The sequence below is a fragment of the Pavona decussata genome, unplaced genomic scaffold, assembly GCF_977016875.1.
Source record: "Pavona decussata unplaced genomic scaffold, jaPavDecu1.1 SCAFFOLD_276, whole genome shotgun sequence".
Taxonomy (NCBI): Eukaryota; Metazoa; Cnidaria; class Anthozoa; order Scleractinia; family Agariciidae; genus Pavona; species Pavona decussata.
This window is the reverse complement of record NW_028145678.1, coordinates 96,932-117,256: the sequence shown is the minus strand read 5'-3', so window position 1 is coordinate 117,256 and position 20,325 is coordinate 96,932. Positions and strand designations below refer to the sequence as shown.

The 20,325-nt window shown below is 39.9% G+C and overlaps 2 protein-coding genes across 2 annotated transcripts; one reads left to right on the top strand and one right to left on the bottom strand.

The window, feature by feature from the left end:
• The first annotated feature begins 1,192 nt into the window (after positions 1–1,192).
• LOC146455393 (plasma membrane calcium-transporting ATPase 2-like) lies at positions 1,193–14,713 on the top strand. Its single transcript, XM_085094374.1, has 12 exons — positions 1,193–2,830; positions 4,573–4,942; positions 5,401–5,495; positions 5,760–5,924; positions 6,931–7,339; positions 8,469–8,554; positions 9,185–9,361; positions 9,922–10,119; positions 10,725–10,916; positions 11,183–11,623; positions 11,831–12,070; positions 13,612–14,713. Exons 1-12 carry the CDS (start codon positions 1,472–1,474, stop codon positions 13,714–13,716), a joined length of 3,837 nt encoding a protein of 1,278 aa, XP_084950500.1. The 5' UTR covers positions 1,193–1,471; the 3' UTR covers positions 13,717–14,713.
• On the bottom strand, positions 14,347–20,007 carry LOC146455392 (putative ammonium transporter 2). Its single transcript, XM_085094375.1, has 4 exons — positions 18,313–20,007; positions 17,443–17,502; positions 17,098–17,174; positions 14,347–16,751 (listed from the first exon to the last, which is right to left on the bottom strand). Exons 1-4 carry the CDS (start codon positions 19,104–19,106, stop codon positions 15,823–15,825), a joined length of 1,860 nt encoding a protein of 619 aa, XP_084950501.1. The 5' UTR covers positions 19,107–20,007; the 3' UTR covers positions 14,347–15,822.
• Between the last annotated feature and the right edge of the window lie 318 nt (positions 20,008–20,325).

Below are 20,325 nucleotides of genomic sequence, written 5' to 3'. Positions count from 1 at the left end.
TTATTGTGCAATATTTCGGTTAGACAAAACTAACCTCACGGGTTCAGGTCTGCGAAAAGCTAAGTAAAAATTGGAAATAAACGGTTACAACTAATGAAAAGTTGAGATATGGGAACTTATCAACTCCAGCATTTCATTAGTTGTAACCTTTTGCAGCCACTGAAGAAGGTTAGTTTTGTCTAACTGAAATATTGGACAATAAAATTATTTTAGCTGTCCGATCAGCCTTGCATTCGATTTTACGTTTCATTCAACATTGCTGATCTTGATCTACACAAAGATCCGGCTACACTTTGCTACTGTTTGTACAAGTGGTCCTTGCATCATTCAAGAGTTAGCTTGCAATAGAGGTTATTGCTGGATAATATATATTTGCATCTGAAAAGATTCCGCGGCTTAAGCCTCGTGTGCAAGCTTGTTGCAGTTCAATAGCGAGAATACGAATACGTTCAGCAACCAAAGCATAAACAAAATTGTTTGCATAGTATGGAGACATTTCACTGTTTTCTCCGAGGACTATTTCTGTAAATGAGTGCCAACCGCTGACCATGGAACAATGCACTGCACAATGTTAAGAATGCGGGTTAAGAATTTGTTTGACGTAATTTGCCAAAAACGCATTCACTTCACAGATGCTTGAATACTGTATATGGAATTTGTATTTGAAAAAAGCCAACAAACAGTAAAATATTTAAAATTCTATTATTATATAACCCTTATTCCGTCTGTTAGCACGGCCGAGTATTAGGATGTGTCTCTTCTGGAAGCTGCCTGTTCCTACTATTAACTGTACCTATGTGATTTGCGGTGATATTGACACGCAGCTATCTGATTTTGTACCGTTCTGTTGACAATTGTTGGTGACGTCTGTCAAAAAATAATTGCTGTACATTGAATAGCAATTATTGTAGAATTTTTTACGACACTTTTATTACGTTTTCACCCTTGGCTTTAAATAAACCATGCCATGCAGTAAAACAATCTTTTAAAATGAGTAAAGCGTCTGGAACAAAGTGTTTTAGGACGAGTTGATGTAGGTTTATCAGGTTTCCCTGTGGTGAACTCAGTGGAGCGTGAGAGAGCACTTTTGTTGTTTGCATCCAAACATTTTAAGATGTTTATTGTCAGAGCTGCTATGGCGACGATTTCTTTTGTTTTCATTTTTCAATTTTAATTAGCTATTGGGCGAGATCACGAAATATATTATTTCGCGTTCCTCGCTGCAAAAAGTTGGGTTTAGATCACGCTTGATTCGGAAGGTTCGTGCTCTCCAAACAAGTATCAAAAACTTTCTTGTCGCATGACTGAAAAAAGAAACAAGCTTGGGCAATATAACTGCACTTTCAATATATTATTGCCTTCAAAGTTGGTCAGACATTGGTTATAGTTCGTGACATTGACGGTAATCTAATCCCTTGTAAACACAGTCGTTGTTAGTTTCGCTTTCGGTTCACTAACTAAACACCTCAACATGGCCGGCCCACAAAAACCTAACTGTGCTCCGGACTTCTCAGACGACCGACTTCGTGCGAGTTTAACGAGCTTGATGGATACGAGAGGAAAACAAGCAGTAGATCGGCTGGAACGAGAACTTGGAGGTGTTAACGGACTCGCTAAACGACTGCATTCATCCACCAAAAAAGGCGTCATTGGCATCAAAGATGGTCTCGCGAGCAGAGTGGAAGTTTTTGGTACAAACATCACATCTCGTACTCTTGTCAAGCCACCTCAGAGCTTTGCGAGATCGCTCTGTTACTCGCTCACCGACGCGATATTGCTTGTTCTTGCTGTGGGAGCCATTGCAGCTCTCGTTCTAGGATGGTTTCATCCGGAAATTTGCGGAGGAGTTGAACAGACCAAAACTGCATGGATGGAGGGATGCGGCATTCTCGGTACAGTGGTTTTCATCATGTTGATTTCGGCCATTAGCGACTATTTCCGAGATTATGAGTTTTATCTTATGCAGAAAAGGCTCGAGAAAAGCCGTGTTTGCACAGTCGTGAGAAGTGGCAAAGAAGAGAACATTTGCTTTATCGACATCAAGGTTGGCGATTTGTGCGTGCTGAAAGCTGGGGCAATTGTCCCAGCGGATGGAGTGCTTACTCAAATCAATGAGATGATTACCAATGAAACTGTCATCAATGGAGGGCCGAGTGTTGTAAAAGGAGAAGATGACGACCCATTGGTGTTCCGTGGGAGCTATGTTAGAGAAGGCAGTGGAAGGTTTTTAGTGACTGCAGTTGGAGAAGATACGCAAGAGTATAAGAAAGGTGCTCAGAGCGGGCCTCAACCCCGACAGTTTGACGAGAGCGGTACTCTTCAAGGAAAGTTAAACAAAGCCTCGGCTGTTTTAGGGCTTATAGGTATAATCCTCGGTTTACTAGTAACTGCGATCATCATTTTGCGCTTCACAATTCAAACATACTCGCTTGATAACAAGAGCTATGATTGGGCTCACTGGACTGAGTTTGTGCAGGCAATAGTACTCGGTATAGTCATCATCATTATTGCTGAGCCAGAAGGCTTGACCTTAGCCGTCACCATATCACTATCTTACTGTATTGACAAGATGCACGCAAACAATATACTGGTCAGGAATGTTGATGCAGTGGAGAAGATGGGCAATCTGACCACAATATGCTGTGGTAAGACCGGAGTACTGACTGAGCTAAGCAAGATGAATGTCAAAGAACAGGTGGCGGAATGTTATTTAGCTACAAATGTTTACAGGGGCAATCCAAGGTATTACAAGGACAAGCTTCCCTCCAGCCTAGTCAACGAAATCTGTGATAGCATCTCTATCAATACCAGTTACTCTTCCTTTGTAACGGTAAGATGATTATAAATTATTTACACAAGAACTACAATTACCATAATGTTTGTTTGCTTTTGCAATTAAGGTGTGATAACATTATGAAGTAGCTAAACCCTTCAGCATTTAGTAATAACGCGAATATTAACTTTTAATTCATTTTGAATCGTTTTAGATTTCTTTGTCTGGATTAGATCAGCAGCGTTCAAGGTTTCTCGTCAACAAATGGTGGAAAGTGTATTCTCGAAGTTTTGCCACAACAATAGAACTGAAATTAAAATATGCTGACTGAACAAACGAGAAAATTTTATGGTCTCTGCTCTTCCGAGGCCTAACCGTTTTTGTTTTAGACGACAGTTGATCACGCCACATAATTTATTTATTTTCTTTCGTGTCGTTGTAAGCATAATTACAATAATTTGAGTTCTTTAAATGTTTTTGGACGAAAAAATAACATGATAAAAAAATTCCTGTCCAGGCAAGAAGTTCATTGCAGAGTGCAATATGTGAGTAATCATTTAAAGACTATCACAGTTTGTATGTCCGCAACTGAGTTAGGCAGTTGAGAAAAGAGAGCCTGAAAATAATTCACGCCCAAGTCTGCACCTTTGTGATTATTCATTTAATTCACTCTTATTTATTCCTTCGCGGATTTATTACGAACTGGTAAAATGGTCGCCCCCTGTTGGCCTGGTACCCGGGCTTGGTAAAGCACTGCATCGGTACTGCACAGGTCATGGGTTCGAATCCTATTCAAGCCTGGATTTTTTCGGCTTTCTTGTCGCACCTGCCTAAGTTACGTGCATAACGGCGATGGTCTTTCACCAATTCAGGTCAAGCTCACGTACCTGGTGGGAGGAGGAGGGAGGGGGGGGGGGGGAGACTCATTGCAACTGCAAAAAATGACTGTTTACGAAACATAGTCTCCAGTCGTGGTTTATACGTACCCTAAAAGATAAAATACCCAATTTTTTTGGACTTAGGAACACCCAGCAGCAGTAATTAGGATGCCATGGTTACATTGTTGTTGTTGTTGTTGTTGTTGTTGTTGTTGTTGTTTACCCTGATGGGCAAGTGATTTAATTTCGGTAAGGGCCAAGGGAGGGGGCTGTTGAACACACAATAGGAAAACTAATACTGGTGTGACTGTGCAGGTTTGACGTTAGTATAATTACGTTACCACAGTTGACGTTACCACATTTTTCACCCTCCGGGTGATTCATTGGCGTAGAATCCGTTCGTTCCGCGGAAGCATCGATAATCTCTTTCCTAAAAGTCCCTTAAATGCACCTTTTGGTTTTGTTTTTTTGTTGTTGCGGTTGTTGTTTTTGCTTATAAGCTTTATAAGCCTGTTTACACTGATTGCATTTTATTTTTGTCATTGATCAACTTATCCCTGTGTTTAGACGGTGTTGTGTCATGCTTTCATTGCACAGTTACTTCCCGATTTTTTCAAGATTTGTGGGAGAATAATACTAATCTATAACCAGCTAAAACATTGTTTATCTTCGGCAAAGCTTTTTTTGTTTGTTTATTTGTTTGAATTACCTGTATCTCACTCAGTTGGCACATACAAACGAGGCGGACTGTCTGTAAAGACCAGCCCGCGCTAATAGCCTGAGAGGGGAGTTGTAGGGATCAAATGAAATATCAAAGAATAGTTCCTGGACCTTCGTATAGCCACAAAGGGACATGTGTTCCCACGTGGTTTGACTTTCTTTCATTAAAAGAATACACTAACTCAGTTTTGTTATGTTCAGATGTCAGGCCCTCAGTGTCTCCCAAAGCAAATCGGTGACAGGACGGAATGTGCCCTCCTGCAGTTTGTACTTGACTTGGGTAAGTATTACCCTTTCGTACGGAAAGATCATCCCGAGGAGTCATTTGTTAAGGTGTTCCACTTCTCCGCGGAGCGTAAATCGATGACCACAGTGATCCAAGATGGTGAAGGATTCAAGATTTACTCCAAAGGAGCACCAGAGGTTATTCTCGGACGGTGTTCAGGGATAGTGCTGCAGGACGGAACTGTTGGAAGATTTCCTGAGGATGCAGGCGGGATCGATCAAGTCATCAAAACCATGCAAGAAAAAAGTCAATTGAAAGTCATGTGTCTTGCTTACAAACAATTAGGTAAGTGATATGGTTATTAGCATGTTAAATCCCTCTAGTTAGCAGTATGTTCTTCCGTAAGTCTTAATCTCAGTGGATTGCGCAACTGAATCTTTTTGTCCAGAAAAGAAGAAAAGATAAAATAGGGTGCGAAAGATGCGGCGATAACGATCGTCGCGAAAGGTATCACTGATTTTCAGATATTTCTATTTAGCCAAAATATTTGCGGGTTTTTTTTTTTTTTAATGAAGAGAATTAATGTTGACGATGGCCTAATGGTAAGCCATTGCAGATGACTGTACAAGCTCTCAAATAAAATTGTGACGGCTAAGTTACAAGCTTTGAGTTAATTTAGGTTTGGCAAAACAAGGCGATTAACAATGACATTAAGCTACATTATTTGTCAGGCAAGATTGATAAGATTGGTAGGACAAGATAATGATAAGTAGCCAAGACATTTTCTTTTTTCGCTTTTGTAGCGGGACCAAAAATACCTCTGTGGGAGAACGAGGAGGACGTGACATCACAAATGACTTTGCTTGGCCTTATGGGTATCGAGACAGTGGATGAATTTGTAAGTACCGAAAGTACGTCCGCAAGAAGTGCCAACAAATATGGTTGCTTTATACAACATACTAGGGTTGGTTTGAAAAAACAAACAAACAAACAAGTGAATGATAATTTTAAAGTTATGAAAACAGATAATTAATTAAAAATTCAAAAACGGCTTTAAGTAAGTTATTTGAAAAACGATTACCGAGGAAAAATTACGTATAAAAATTGACGTTACCACATTTTGCAGTCAAATGCATTTTCTTTTTCTTTTTTCTTTTAAAAGTCTGAAAGCAGAAAACGCGTGGTGGAGGGAATAGTGGCAGAAAAGGCATCTAAGAACTTTAAGGACTTGAAGAAGTACAAAGAAGGAAGCTTCAAAGAACCGAATTTTGTTGATGAACTCTGCAGAGGAATCGCTGTGAACACGAGTTATTCATCTGATATTCAGGTAAGCGTGTGCGAGCGCTATACTGAGTACTGAGTACTGAGTTTCATTTCATGTTGTCTAGTGTCTCCGATGTGCAAGGGCTCCCTTTTCTACGAAGAACTGTTTGCATTTATGGTTACCTCATTTAAGACTGCAGCCGCATTTATACAGAAGATTCAGCAGACAAATGTTTCACTGTAAATTTGACTTTTCTCTTTAAAATGTTTTTTTATTATTAGTTAATCTAGATTTTGCGCAAGCAGATGCCATTTCCGACTTTTGTTTCACTCGTCGGAAAGGCGTCCGCTCTCGCAGGCTATAGTTTAGTTTGATGAATTTTCGATGCCCAGCCGTTCAACGAACTTTAAAATACTCTGAAGACGATGACCCCCGGTTTCCATGGACATTTTAGCAAACTGAACTAGTTGGGGAGAAAACCCTCGAACCAACAATGTCATACAAAGATTGTAAAACTAGAAAACTTGACTCTTGAGGGTAAAGGACGACCCACTCACATTCAAGTGTAACCCAAGCGTTAAATCGAAGTCCTGAATTTCATTTGCAAATTATCGTCAAACGTTGTTTGTTTTTAATATCGCACATGTTCATTTTAAATTCATTTTTTTTTAACAATATCAAACCATTCTGCTGTATTTTTATTTTTGAGTGCTCTGATTGGCCACTCAAACTCCACTCATTGGGGCTGGTAATCCACCGTATTCACTAAAAACAATTTCACCTCAGTTTCGGCGAACAGTGATACAGATTTGCCTTGCGGCCAATATACACCACTATCCACCTCCACTAAGATCAATAATTGTTAAATATCTTGTGGATTGTCCTCTTAGGGGGAGGGCTGGGGCTGGTCGCGACGCCGGTTTCCACGGTAATCAATCTTCAAACCTTTTCTTCAGTGTTGTTGAAATTCCGCAAGTTCTAGTCCAATTTTGTTATGATTATAGACAATTTTAGTTTATTCTAACACAATCCAAAAACGGCTGAGGTTTTCCTATTCGCGTGTTTTTAGAGCGAAGAAGCGGACAATCTTCCTAAGCATATTGGTGAAAGCACTGATGGCGCCCTGTTACAATTTGTTCTGGAGATGGGTGAGACTTACCAAATATGGAGGGATGAATACCCTGAAGAGTCACTGGTGTACAAACGTACTAGCCCGAGGGGGGTACCCCCGAGTGAAGAGTTTTCCGCTGTGGTCATTCACCTGAGAGATGGTGGTGGTGGATATAAGCTGTATTGCAAAGGAGGACCAGGCTTCGTGCTGCGTCGCTGTACTACCAGGACAAGTCCGTCTTTTGACAATACAAGTTACAGCAAGAACGATAGAGAAAATACGAGTACGGAAATTTCCAACCTGAAGAGAAGAAAACCGTCAGTGGAAGTTGTTTGCTTGGCGTTCAAATACTTTTCATCAGTTGATGGTAAGTTTATAGGCCTCGCTAACACTTACAAACGACTGACGGATTAACTGAAAACTAAAACAACTAGGATCTCAGGCCGGAGAATCTGAACTCGGCTTAGCTTCATAACAACATGGCTGAGGTGTTCTTCTGGCGATGAAGAACTCAGGTAAATGCCGGTCGAATCTACATATGATGATTACATTTAGAACGTAAAACGATCCGTCACTGTTTGTAGTCAGCTTCACTACCAATGGCATCGTGGCTGGAATGACCGAGGAGTTGAACTACTATAGAGCTGACGACTCACTGTTCGCCTAAACTTAAAATAACTTCTTCAGTCGCCAACCGATCAACCATAACCATTCAACCAACTAAACCAGGCAACGAAAATTCCATTAATCATGATGCTGTAGCCTCCTACGCAGACCGAGTCCTTTGGCTCGTCCCGTCACGCACTCCTTCCCATGTAGGGAGGAGTGCGTGGCGTGGCGAGGCAACGAACGTCTGCTCAGGAGGCTATGAGTATGTAAGGTACATTCAATCTAATTCCCGATCCCAGAAGAGTGAATAAGGCCTGATCGTCATCCTTCGACCCCTATAAGAAAGAACTGCTGATCTTGATTCCGATATGCCCAAGGCTACAATGTCTATTATTTATCTCACCCCTTTGATCCTTGATAACCAATCTGTGAAGCTGATCACTAACTGGACGGGTTTTTTTTTCAGTTAACTTTTAAATCGAATCAATATCTTTGTATTTAATGAAACAGGTTTTTAAACCAACAAATTACCAACATAATTATGATAAACCTGAATGAATGAGGGACCATGGCAGTTATGTACGCATAAAAAAAATCAGGCTGAAAAAAAACTTCAGGCGGTTTTAACAGGATTCGAACCCATGACCTCTGCGATACCGGTGGAGCGCACTACCAACTGAGCTATCAAGCCAACTGGGAGCTGGTCATATTGTGAATTCGTAATATGCCGGTAGAGGTGAGGGGATGGATATGAATATATGAAATTCAAATATTTGAACTGCCAATGAAACAATGAAGAAATAAGAAATTAAACCTATGTGGACCTCTTTACCACGGACAAGTTCTCAGTTTCGTTTTTGACCGGTTGTCTCGTTATTACTTTTTAGGAAATTACAACTGGAATGATGAAGAAACCTTGTCAGGTCTTACATTCATTGGTTTTGTAGGCATCGAGGAAACAGTCCGGGCACAGGTAACTACAGCTTTTGTCTCAAACAAAAAGGCAATTTATTTTTCTCTTTAAATGTACCTGTTACAGAATCAGATGTGTTTAAGTAATATATCAAACACGAGGAAGAGTGTTTCATCCGATTTCCAAACACCGAGAAGTAGGTTGGAAAAACGAGGCGCAGCCGAGTGTTCTTAACCAACTTCGAGGTGTTTGGAAATCAGATGAAACATTTTCTCGAGTGTTTTTGTTATAGCTTCTCAAACCATTAATAATTTTTGGACAAATCCAAAGCAAAATTTCACCAAATTTTATGATAATTAAGATCACATTTCCAACCTCCTTCACGGTGGTGATTTCCTTTGTTTCTCTTCATGAAATATTAATGAGTTTGAGGATGTTCATTTTAAGCTCAGTATTTGCTAAAAAGTCTGCCAAAGATGCTGCTCAGTACTTGCTAAATAGTCTTGCTAAAACGTCTACATTTTAGAAATCACACAGCTGCAGTTTTCCTAGAAATCCGCTGGTCGTAATAGCTCTAAATGTAGATGACTCGAAAAGGTAGTATCTGTCACAAAAAACCGGACAAACTATACCCTCCCGGCCCAGAGTAGGTCACGTGTGCTTGTTAAAGCTACTTTACTTTAAATTTAGGTCCCGGATGCTATCTCAGACCTGCATCACGCAGGAATTAAAGTGTGTATGGTCACCGGTGACAACTTGAGTTCAGCTGGTTCATTTGGAGCTAAGAGTGGACTATTATCACCAACAGAGGATTGGCCGCTTGAAGAATATTCTTTTTATGGATGCGACAGCAAAGTTTTTAACAAGGCGAGTTAATTCATAACTAAGGAGCACATTTCCCTTTACATAATGGATAAATGAAGCGTGTACTTAAAAATGAATCCGGACGGATCTTGCTGATATTTTTGTACATATACATGTTAAATTTCTACATATACATGTTAAAAGTAGTTTTTGTGCGCAATCTGGTACATGGTGCCAATTCGTAATATTTGCTTCCAAGGACACAAACATTGGCCATTAAAATAATAGAAATAAGTTTTTTTTCTTGCAAATGCTTCCATAGCCGTTAGAATAACCGAAAACGAAATTATATCTGATTTTACATATGTAAGCCGGGGATCCCAAAATTTGTTTCGCAAAATGTTAGAAAAAACAATCTTGTTTGACTGCTTTCACACAAGAATTCAAATTAGTCTGGTAATCAAAGTGTTAAAAGGCATGGAATAGACCTCATTTCAAAGTAAAAATTCTTTTGAATTTTGCACATGCTGACGATGCTAGTAAGGCTAATTTTCATGAAAACAAAACTAATTTATCGGCCGCCATTTATGAAAAAGGTCTATTACCTTCCCGCTTCCCAATAGATCGACCAAAGCAAGTTTAACGAGTGGTGGCCAAATGAGATGCGTATCCTGGCAACAGCTGGTCCCCCAGAAAGACTGGAATTTGTGAAACGCATAATGAAGCCTCACCCCAATCTACCCGGAGAGGTTGTTGCCGTGACTGCATCTGGTGTCAACGATGACAAGGTCCTACAGACTGCTGACGTAGGACTAAGCATGGTAATTATATATCACAATACATTTGCTACTTCGCTGTAGGTCAGTTACGATAACCTGTAATTTCTATTCCGGGCTAAGGGGAGTTTTTCTAGCAGCTGCTAGGCATCTCCATAAGAGGGTCCACTGACGTAAGCGACCATCTCCTTTAAGCCTTGTGAAATTCCGTTTATATCCGCTCTTAGTTATGAGCAAACACACTTCCCGATACCTTAGGTTGTCGTTCGCAAGAGAAGTAACGGCAAATCAATTTAACAAATCTCTGAGTTAATTTATCCGTTTCCCTACATGTCAGTCGCAAAATCCATGATATATCCGAGGTAAATTCTTCTGCAATTCGGAGAGCATTTTTTTTTTTTAGTAAAATCGAAATCAAGGAAGAAATAAAGTAACACAATGAGCCAAGTAAAATCCTAAGCAAAACCATATATACCTTAGGGGAAACAAACCCAGAAGGACACACGCGCGAAACACAAGACGCAAATAGGGTTTGGTTTCGCATGGAATCGGTGAAAACGTATCCCAGCGTGCTTGCTTTGATTGATTAGAGTATGGATCTTCACCAAAAAACCCATTTGATTGTTAAATGAACATTTGTTGGGTTTTAGGGAGTGGCGGGGACAGACGTGGCAAAGGAGTCAGCTGATATTGTGCTGCAGGACGACAACTTTTCCGGCATCGTTGAAGCCGTCAAATGGGGAAGGAACGTGTACGAGACCATCCTGAAATATCTCCAGTTCCAGTTCACTGTCACGTGGGTCGCTATTATCGTTGTTGTAGTTGGAGCGTGCGTCACAAAGGTATACCATGAAAACGACTTTTTATACCTTGAAGAAAGCTTGACTCTTGAATCTTCGACAGAACGTCAAACCTTACACGATATCCAGATAAGCAAAATATTTGATGTACGCTTTTATATATTAAGTGCATTCCCGGCCATCTCCACCAAGTTGCATAGCTCAGGCTTTTGTCCACCAGCTTCTAGCCTTCTCTCTCCACAAACCGGAGCTGGCGTTGTTAGCCTCCTTGGGAACAGAAGTTAAAATGTTTTCATCCTTATTTGTAGCGCAGTCCGTTATCAGCTACCCAGTTACTGTGGGTCAACCTCATTATGGATGCCTTGGCTTCCCTAGCTCTGACACGTGACCCGCCGTCACATGACGTCCTTACCCACAAACCTTTCGGTCGTAACAAGCCATTGGTATCCCGGATGATGCTCAGGAATGTGATCTTCCACTCCATTTATCAACTGGTTGTCATGTTTATTGTGATGTTTGTTTTTCCTGATTTCCTGGACATGAGGGATGGATATGATGAGTCTAGTGTGTGTCGACCAACACAGCATGGTACTATGGTTTTCACAACGTTTGTTTTCATGACGCTGTTTAACGAAATCAATTGCAGGCGAGTGCAGGATAGAAATGTGTTTCACGGACTGCTCTGTGGGAAACTCAAAGATCTCAACTACGTGTTTATTGTCATCTGGATCCTGTCAATTTGTATTCAGGTAAATCATTCATTGCAGTGTCCAGCTTATTAATTAAATCTCCTTTTTCCATTTTTTAAACTCTGAAAGCAGTTCAAACATACTGAACCAATTTGCCGTTTTCTGACCAATCAAGATGCTTTGGTTTCAGAGTCCTTTCCCTCGTTAAACAATAACCCTAATGGTGTGGCTTAAACCCTAAAACTTTCTGTTCTTCACCCTTTGTAGCTCATCATCGTGCAATTCTTCACAAACGCGTTTCGCGTGGTTGATATGGAGTGGGACCAGTGGATGTGGTGCTTATTTTTCGGATTTTCCGAGCTGATCTGGGCTCAGCTTGTCTTCACCATTCCTAAAACAGTTATTCCTCGTCAGATAAGGTGCTGTTCCACTGGAATCTCCAATAACAGAGAAGGCCGCTGGGAACAATTTGCTCGCATTCGGGGCATCTCCAAAGTCCGCAAACAGGTTCGTTGTATATGGTAGTTTTAACTTGTACAACCTCCTTAGCTCTAAAGCATTCTTTACACCCAGTGTATAACCTAAAGCGAAGAGCTAAAAGAAAATAACAACCGGTAATACCAGGATCATAATAAATTGAAACAAATTTTCGTTTAGTAAACCCTTTTACCTTTTTCCCGGAATTGTTTTTGGGGATTAGTTAGGACTTGCAAGATTTTTCATTGCAGTGACGTTTGTTGAAAGAATGATGTTTTTCTCCTTGCATTGTATGGCTTCTGCTTGTTTCGACAGTCGGAAACTGGCTACGCGCAAGTATAACAAACCTCTAAACTTTCACCGGAAAACGCTCTCGACGCCACCACCAGCGTTAGCACAAGCATGTTCAAAGATTATTCTTGTCTAGAAAAGACGAATGAGCGTGTTTGTTCTTCTTACATTTGTGGTTGCAATTTTTTGCGTCGGAAGCAATAACAGGCCTTCGCAAATAGCCTTGTGAGTTGTCACGCCAAACTTGAAAGTGAGTGACAGTAGAAGAATTTTCATTGTTATGCTGCACCTCACTGGCACACGCGGAGATACTAAGATATGGGTGAAAGGAGTGCAGCAGGATGGAGGTTTCCGTCGCAGAAGGGAGGTGGGTGGGGCAAAAGGGAAACTCTGAACAGACCTCTAAGGGCATAAACGCATAAGAGAACGATTACAAGTGTGGAGGGCGTATAAATACTATGCTCAATATCTATGGATGTTACGAAGGTCTCAAGAGGAAAAGTGTGCTAATTTATGCAGCGCGTGAGGTCGATAGTGTCGATCCACTAATGTTGTTGGTGATTCTTGTAATATCGCAACCGAATAAAACAAACCCCTCATTTATCGAGATTAAAGAAAGTTAACTGATTTGACGTTTAAACGTGGTTTTATAGTTTCAAAACTAGTGAAAATCTCTGCCGTAAATCACTTACCGCTAGACAGTGTCCTTGCCGTTGAAACCTGAACCTCAAACGTCAAACGGGACGGCAGGAACGGAGTCACGTGACTTTTAAACGTTTGTGGTTTGCGGGAAACAAGGAAAAACCTCAATCTTAGGGTCTGTAATGTTTACATTTGTACGGCTAGTAAACGATACAGACAAAGTTCAGCTCCATGATGCATGTACTAGTGTTGTTGTAGCTGGATTCCTTCATGGCTCATATGCGTACATGATGTCACACATCTGGAACCAGTTGCCATCTGCTGTGAAAAACGCACCTAATGCATCATCCTTTCGGAGACTTTTAACTAAGTTAAATTTTAACGGCTGTCAATGCAGCAATTGCCTTTGACCTGATTTATTTATCTTTATAGATAGATGTTATTTTTTTTAATTTAATTAGTAGTTATCTTTTTTTTTTATATTGTCAAACACTTTTATCATGAGCCTGTGGCTCGCGGGACTGGGAGACCACCCCCTGTGTATTTGACATTAAATAAATTACTTACTTACTTACTTACAACCACAGAATTCCATCCAAACTCATCTAATTTTTTTTCCCCATTCTTTTCTCCTTCAGAACGAAACGTTGTACAAGTATGCGGGTTATCAAAATGGAAGATCCTTTGAAAACGCAGTTACTCCAGAAGGCTCGGTAGCATTTAGGATGAATGAATTCGCATGATGTGTCAACACTGAAGGAGCTTTCACTCACTCGTTGGACAGACTTGCTCCAAAGCATTATATAAGATATTTTAGATCAGGAAGTCGTTGCTAGTTTTCTAAGGCCATTGATTAGACTCTTCACTTAAAGGGGAAGTATCACGAAAATCTGATGTCATTTCAAAACCCAAAAATGTTTGTCTGACAACAGAAACAAAAAATAATTGTCTAGGTTTGTTATAAATTATCACCCCAGTACAATAAAACTGTCGATTGGTGCCTCTAGCTAGAGATAGAGTAGGTCGGAATGGATTGAAACTTGAAAAATATTAGGCTAATGTTTTTCAAGTTCCTTCATTTTTGTTTCCAAAATACGCTAGAACAGATCATGAGTTGTTCCTTTCAAGAACTGAGTTGATTTCTCTCCTCTCGTTGTTCTAGAATTATTTTGTAGCAAGTTAATGTCTTATTTCACCATTTTTAACAAAAAAGGTCAAAAACCCCATGATACTTCCCCTTTAAAAGAGCAGTATCACGCGGATTTGGAAAGAAGCCTATAAATAGTGGTCGAGTTTTGCTATGAATTACCAGCGCACTAAGAACAGTCTGTGAAGGACTCTGGACAGAACAGAATATGATATGTTTTTTTTCCCCAATACTTCACTTGATTTCTTTCTCTTGGTGTTGCAGAAATCAACTAAGGTGAACAAAGGCCACATCTCAGTGATTCTGCCTCTTTTAGAAAGATGTTGTAATCATTACACATCTACGTCTGTTTTAAGCCGCAGATCAAAGTGGAGTTGGTGGTAACGAAAAAATGCTTTTAGTTTAACGCAAACCAAGTACTTGTTTCCTGGCATAGCATGGTACAGCGAAACAGGATCGTTGCGGTTTAGTTTTACATTCTTAATTGAAATATCTAGGTTGTCACTGTTGACAATTAATTCTGATTTATAAGGTACTTCTTATATTATCCAGTATATCTTTTTAATTAAATGGAAAGCCCTTTGCAGACTTGATTGAAGTTTATTTGCCATGGTAGAAGCCGTAGTGATTAGTTTTCGTATTCCTCGCAATAGGTCAGTGTAAGGAATAAACTGATGCTGCTATTTTTTTAGATGGGTGGCAATTTCTTACTTCACAGCTGAGTTACGTCACAAAGAAGAGGTCATATAATGACAGAAAAGATGGACTCGGTACAGGACAACGAAACAGCGAAACAACTCTTGACAACAGAACGATACAATAGGCTTGTGTGTGGAGCGTCACCCAGCAAACACGGCTTAGTTTCTCAACTTTACTTTCACGATTGTTTTTGTCCAATACCCAGAGTAAAACTTGGGAGGAAATTTTTTCTCTTTCTCTTTTTTATAATTATTCCAATTGAGTAGTGTTCTGTTTCCACAAGAGTTACGGTAAATGATGACTAACAATTTGGTAAACGGCAGCTAAGGCATTATCCAGTAAATTGATGTTAATGAGCTAAAGAAGGATTTCCTTTGTTTGCCGTTTGTGCGCTTGCCTCATATGCGAGAATTATTTTGCCCTATACGTTCCTATTTCATATATTTCCTACGCAATGAAAGCTCCCCTCACTCGAAGCATGCTACACCGGTGATAAGAGAGTTGAATCTTCCTTCATAGTGTGGCACTTTTCACGAGCCCTTTTCGGTTGTCAGGCTTTTTTACAAGAGCGAGATCAATGAATCTTGAGGAAAGAGGATCAACGGAGCATCTGTCTGTACCTCTAAAATGCGGAAGCTCGCTATCGGTTGCTTGTTTGTTCGTTTCTTGTGTTGAGGACGTAGAACATCAGTGAAAACGAGTGTGGCTAGATGAAATGTCTTTTTTACGAATGCAGCTTAATTGACAGGACAGAAAACGATTAAAATATCAGTGGGAGTAGTTAATGCATTAGAGAGACAGGAATCACGTTTACTGCAAACCTTCATGTTTTCTTGAAAGGGTCCACAACACATAAGAATATAATTGAGATCATTATTGTATTTGAAGTATAACCGAAAGAAAACCACGATCCACGAAAGATGAATGATGATGTACAGACATCTATATTGTACCCCAATTACGCCCAATTAAATTGTACTTCATATTCCAGGTTACGATGAGTTCAGTAAACTAGGCTTGGACATGATCGGGTGATTTCCTCGAATGTCTGACTTGAACTTCCCTCTGGGGTACAATCCTGGCCACTGGACATTACGATGCAGATCTGTGATGTACTCAGGGTTTCGTCTTGCTGCTGTCCTATCTGATTAGCGTCACGGTCAACAACACCACTACCGTCAAAACTACCACTCATGTAAGCAGCACGGTTATCAACAAAGTCGGTGTCCGCGTGTTTCCTCCCATTAACGCCGTGACGATGCCTTGCTCGTTTTACCGTTGGAGAAGACTGATTCTGACTTTGCCGGAAGCGTTTTCTCAGTGCGTATCCATGATCACGTGATACCTGAGATGTTGTATTCCCATTGACTACTGAACATTTTCTTGTTTTAGTATTTGGATCTGAAAAACTATATACGGCCCTATGTCGAGGCTGCTTTAAGAACATCCTCTTACGTGTTTGCGCTAACCTCATCTTAGCTCCACGAGGCAGAAACTTTCGAATCTGCATGAGTCCTTCTGGGTCGTTAATGTCCGCAATACCATGTTCATGCTGGTCAGCGCCGATGATTTCTTCTAAGAGTGTCACGCGTAGTCCCATGAACTTGTTGATGACATAAAGAAGTCCATAACTTGTCACAATGGCCCAACAACTAATAACCGTGACCCCGAAAACCTGAATTCCCAGGAACCTGAAGCTTCCCCCTTTGAAGACACCAATAGAATTTGTTTCATTTTGCAGAATGTCGCCTTTCTCGGCGAATAAGCTTACAGAAATCACCGCCCAGATGCCAGCAAATGCGTGTGTCGGAACACAACTTACAGGGTCGTCAATTTGTCGTCTTTCAAGAAGTCTGCAGCCCAGGCAGGCGAACGCTGAACCGATAAAACCAATCAACAGAGCTTCCCATGGTCGAGCAATTGCACAGATAGCTGCAGAAAAAAAAATTATCCTTTGAGGACACCTTTGTTTGTTTGTTTGGTTTTTTTTTTTTGAATAATAATCTGATATTGCTATGCTGCAGAACTGGACTTGACTTCTGACTGTAGCATATCAAGGCCAAGGGACTGCAACATTTGCCAATCTGACACAACAAATCCCAGAGAAATAACAGATCGGTTTATAATTTCACCGGCTGACAACATTGTCCAATAAAACAACTTGAAAGATCGAACAGCTCGGGATTTTAATTAATGGATCTTAGCTACAAATTGCTCCTGTTTGTAAGAGTAGTCCTTGCTAATATAAGTCATTAGCATTGTCCAATACTGTCCTTACCTGTTATGCTCACGAGTCCGGATATTACTCCCGTTGCAAACGTTGAGATATTGAGTGAATTTCTTTCAAAGATGTAGCTGAAATGAAAAGAGCAACATTTAGTACTAAGAAAAAAAAAAAAAAAAAAAGAGGGAGAAGAAGAAGAAAAAAACAGTTACGGACAGTTATGTTTAAGACTATATAAATCCATCAGTCGTAAGGTGATGGTTTGACCCAGCAGATAGGTCTAGCGAATATAGAGGAATAACCCCAAATTCACACAACTCACATAATTAACATAAAACTTATATAGTAATTAAGAAGAATTAAGATTTCGATCCTAGCATTGCATGATAAAGCACTTACCTATAAACAACAGCAAAGCATCCTCCACCAACTGATCCGTTCACGGTACAAACCGCTGACCTAAAGGATTATTAATAGATTGTAAGCAGCTTTAACAGAAATTGTTGTGAACCTAGTAGATTCAGTAACTGACCTAGAGTGATCATGTCAATAAGACTGAGGAGTCTTTAAAAAGATAGTTGTTAGTTGTTATTCACTTGCAGCCCAAATAGAAGCCCTATTCAGTTAGAGTCAAGTAATTTGTGTTTTGTCAGTTTAGTTCATTTGCGTATTTTGACGGAGATCGCCATCTTACTGAATTTGACTTAGGCATTAGCTTCGAGGACTCGAAACTACAAGGGACGAGGCTAGTTTGCAGGAAGCTTTTCCTCAATTTTATTTGGATCGTAGACATGTGCCACAAAATGAGAATAAAATAAATGACGTTGTATTGTATCATCACACCTGCTTCTTTCGAAGACAAAGATGGACGATTGACGAGGTGTGAAGTCAACTGAAGAGTCAAAGATTGTGTAACTTTTAACACCAAACAAGCCTTCAACTTTTCTAACGACAAGAGACGTTTCATTCAATAGTAGCTACTTCTAATTATATGCGACAATCACAGAAAAGTGAGATAAGACAAAACATCAGTTTGTTAGCCGGATGTCAAAATCAATTTTTTCATGCCTAACCTTGAATCTTACTCAGTAATATTCTGTATACAGAGAACATCACAACAAGTTATATCAATACGTTCCTTTTTTTAAACCCTACATTGGAAAGTCGAACCACCGCCATAACATAATCAACTGTTAATTTATCATAATATCACTGACAAGTGATGAAGGTAACTGACGCCATATTAAAATCAGAACTGATGATGTTTACCTTGCCGCTAATTTCCATTTTCCATTGCTGACACCAAAAGTGCTCCCACAGTTAAACCCAAGCCAACCCCACCATAACATGAATGTACCGAGTAATACATTGCTTGGACATGAGATCTCCATCGGCTTTGCTGTGCCATTAGACGCGAATCGTTTGTAGCGAGGTTTTAACATCACAGTAGCAACCAGACCGCTTACACCGCCAATAACATGTACGACAGAAGCACCAGCCACATCAACGAATCCCATTTTATAAAGCCAGCCACTGCGTTTATCCCAAACCCAGTGCGCTGGAAAACAGTACGAAAACACATGAAAGAAAGCAAACGTCGCGTACGCTTTTAAATATATTCTTTCCGCCATTGCGCCAGACACTATCGTTGTTGCTGTAGTTGCAAAGGAAAGCTGAAAAAAATATTTTGCATCTAGCCAGCCTTGTTCGCTTGAATTGTCTGTTTCGACGAAAAAATAGCCCACACCACAGAAGGAGTTGGAGTATTTGCCTTGTCCAAAACTCAATGCAAAGCCAAACAAGTAGTAAGCAAGTCCTCCATATATCACATCTACAGCATTTTTAACCATGATATTCGTCTCGTTTTTTCTGGACGACATTCCTGATTCTAGAAGTCCAAAGCCAGATTGCATGGCAAAAATGACGAAGGCACTTGTCAGAATCCATGTCGCGTCGCTAGGTTCAACATCATGGTGTTCTTTCCTGATTGCCTCTGTTATTGTTTTGTTTATGCGAGCAAGATCGGGCGAGTCATTAAATAAGTTCACAGCCATTACCAACATCCGTCTACGGTAAGTGTTTCCTACCTAAGCCGTGCAAAACTCACACTACGAAGCAAACACACAACTTATTGGATTTCGTGTATAATTTATCTAATCACTTATTCGGCACAATTTCATATTCATATTTCGCTCTACATCCCACTGCTATTGAGTGGCTAAACAATGACGTCGTACTTTTTTCACCTCTAGGCAGGTGGTTTGTAAGAGAGTTGTGTTTTTTACGCCTTGGTGTCTGGGGGGACATGTCATTCTAAAACTAAATAGTTACAATACCACGAACTCACAGAAATACCACTGAAACCCCTTTCAGTCACCTTACATCACTTCATCTATAATGTTAAAAGACACACCATCCAAGGCATATCTAACCCATGAACCCTCAGGCGTATTTGGTAGCACACCATGTTGAATAATTATATTGCTTGAAACCAATACTCTAAGTATGAGAATTTGATCGGAAACTGATATCTTCTTTGTACGATGTTAACAAAAGCATCAACAATATTTATCACTGTATAGTCAAAGGATAAAAAGCAAAACGCGTTTGTAATAGGATAGAAAACATATATTCAAATGCATGCTTGATAATTAAATTTTCATAGACTTTATGGAAAAATGGCTGATATTTTAATATTCATTTGTCTGCATTCAAATTACCCCTGCTAGCCTCGTTCAAAGTAGAATATCCTTTTGATTTTTGAACTCAAGAACGAGTTAGTAAGGCTAATTTGAATGCAAACAAAAGAATATTAAAATGTCGGCCATTCTTGCATAGGGTCTATTCTACAAATATGTTTCGAACATGGTGGGAACTGAGCCTTTTTCTATTCTCATTATTCCTCAGTCTCAGTATCCTGAAACAGTTAAAATGAAGCCGTGAAATTAAATTGAATTTGTCAATAAGTGGACATTAAATTGCACTCTGATTTACACGTCGAATTTAAATTTTTAGAAAACCCATCACTGAAAAAAAAGTCATGAAGATTCAACTTTTGTGTCTGTAGACACTGCCCTTGATAATTTTTGCCGCAATTTTATATGCGGCGCGATATGTTCACTCGTGCTTTTTACGATTTTACACCTTCTGGCAAAAAAAAAAAAGCAGACTAACGCTAGACGTCAAAGTTTTGCCCAGTTATTTTGACGAGTGCATTACTTTTACCGGAAAGCTTCAGAAAAAGTTCCGTTCCAAGGCGAAAAGGAAGTATCGCTGAAGAAG

Bases quoted from the DNA above. Each gene is read 5' to 3' on its own strand.
- LOC146455392 (XM_085094375.1), bottom strand. From the start codon at position 19,106: ATGTTGGTAATGGCTGTGAACTTATTTAATGACTCGCCCGATCTTGCT. The intron at 17,503-18,312 runs GTAAACATCATC...ATAATCCTTTAG, and splicing joins AAATGGAAATTAGCGGCAAG to GTCAGCGGTTTGTACCGTGA. The intron at 17,175-17,442 runs GTAAGTGCTTTA...TTTTCATTTCAG, and splicing joins TGCTTTGCTGTTGTTTATAG to CTACATCTTTGAAAGAAATT.
- LOC146455393 (XM_085094374.1), top strand. From the start codon at position 1,472: ATGGCCGGCCCACAAAAACCTAACTGTGCTCCGGACTTCTCAGACGAC. The intron at 5,496-5,759 runs GTAAGTACCGAA...TTCTTTTAAAAG, and splicing joins TCGAGACAGTGGATGAATTT to TCTGAAAGCAGAAAACGCGT. The intron at 11,624-11,830 runs GTAAATCATTCA...CACCCTTTGTAG, and splicing joins TCCTGTCAATTTGTATTCAG to CTCATCATCGTGCAATTCTT.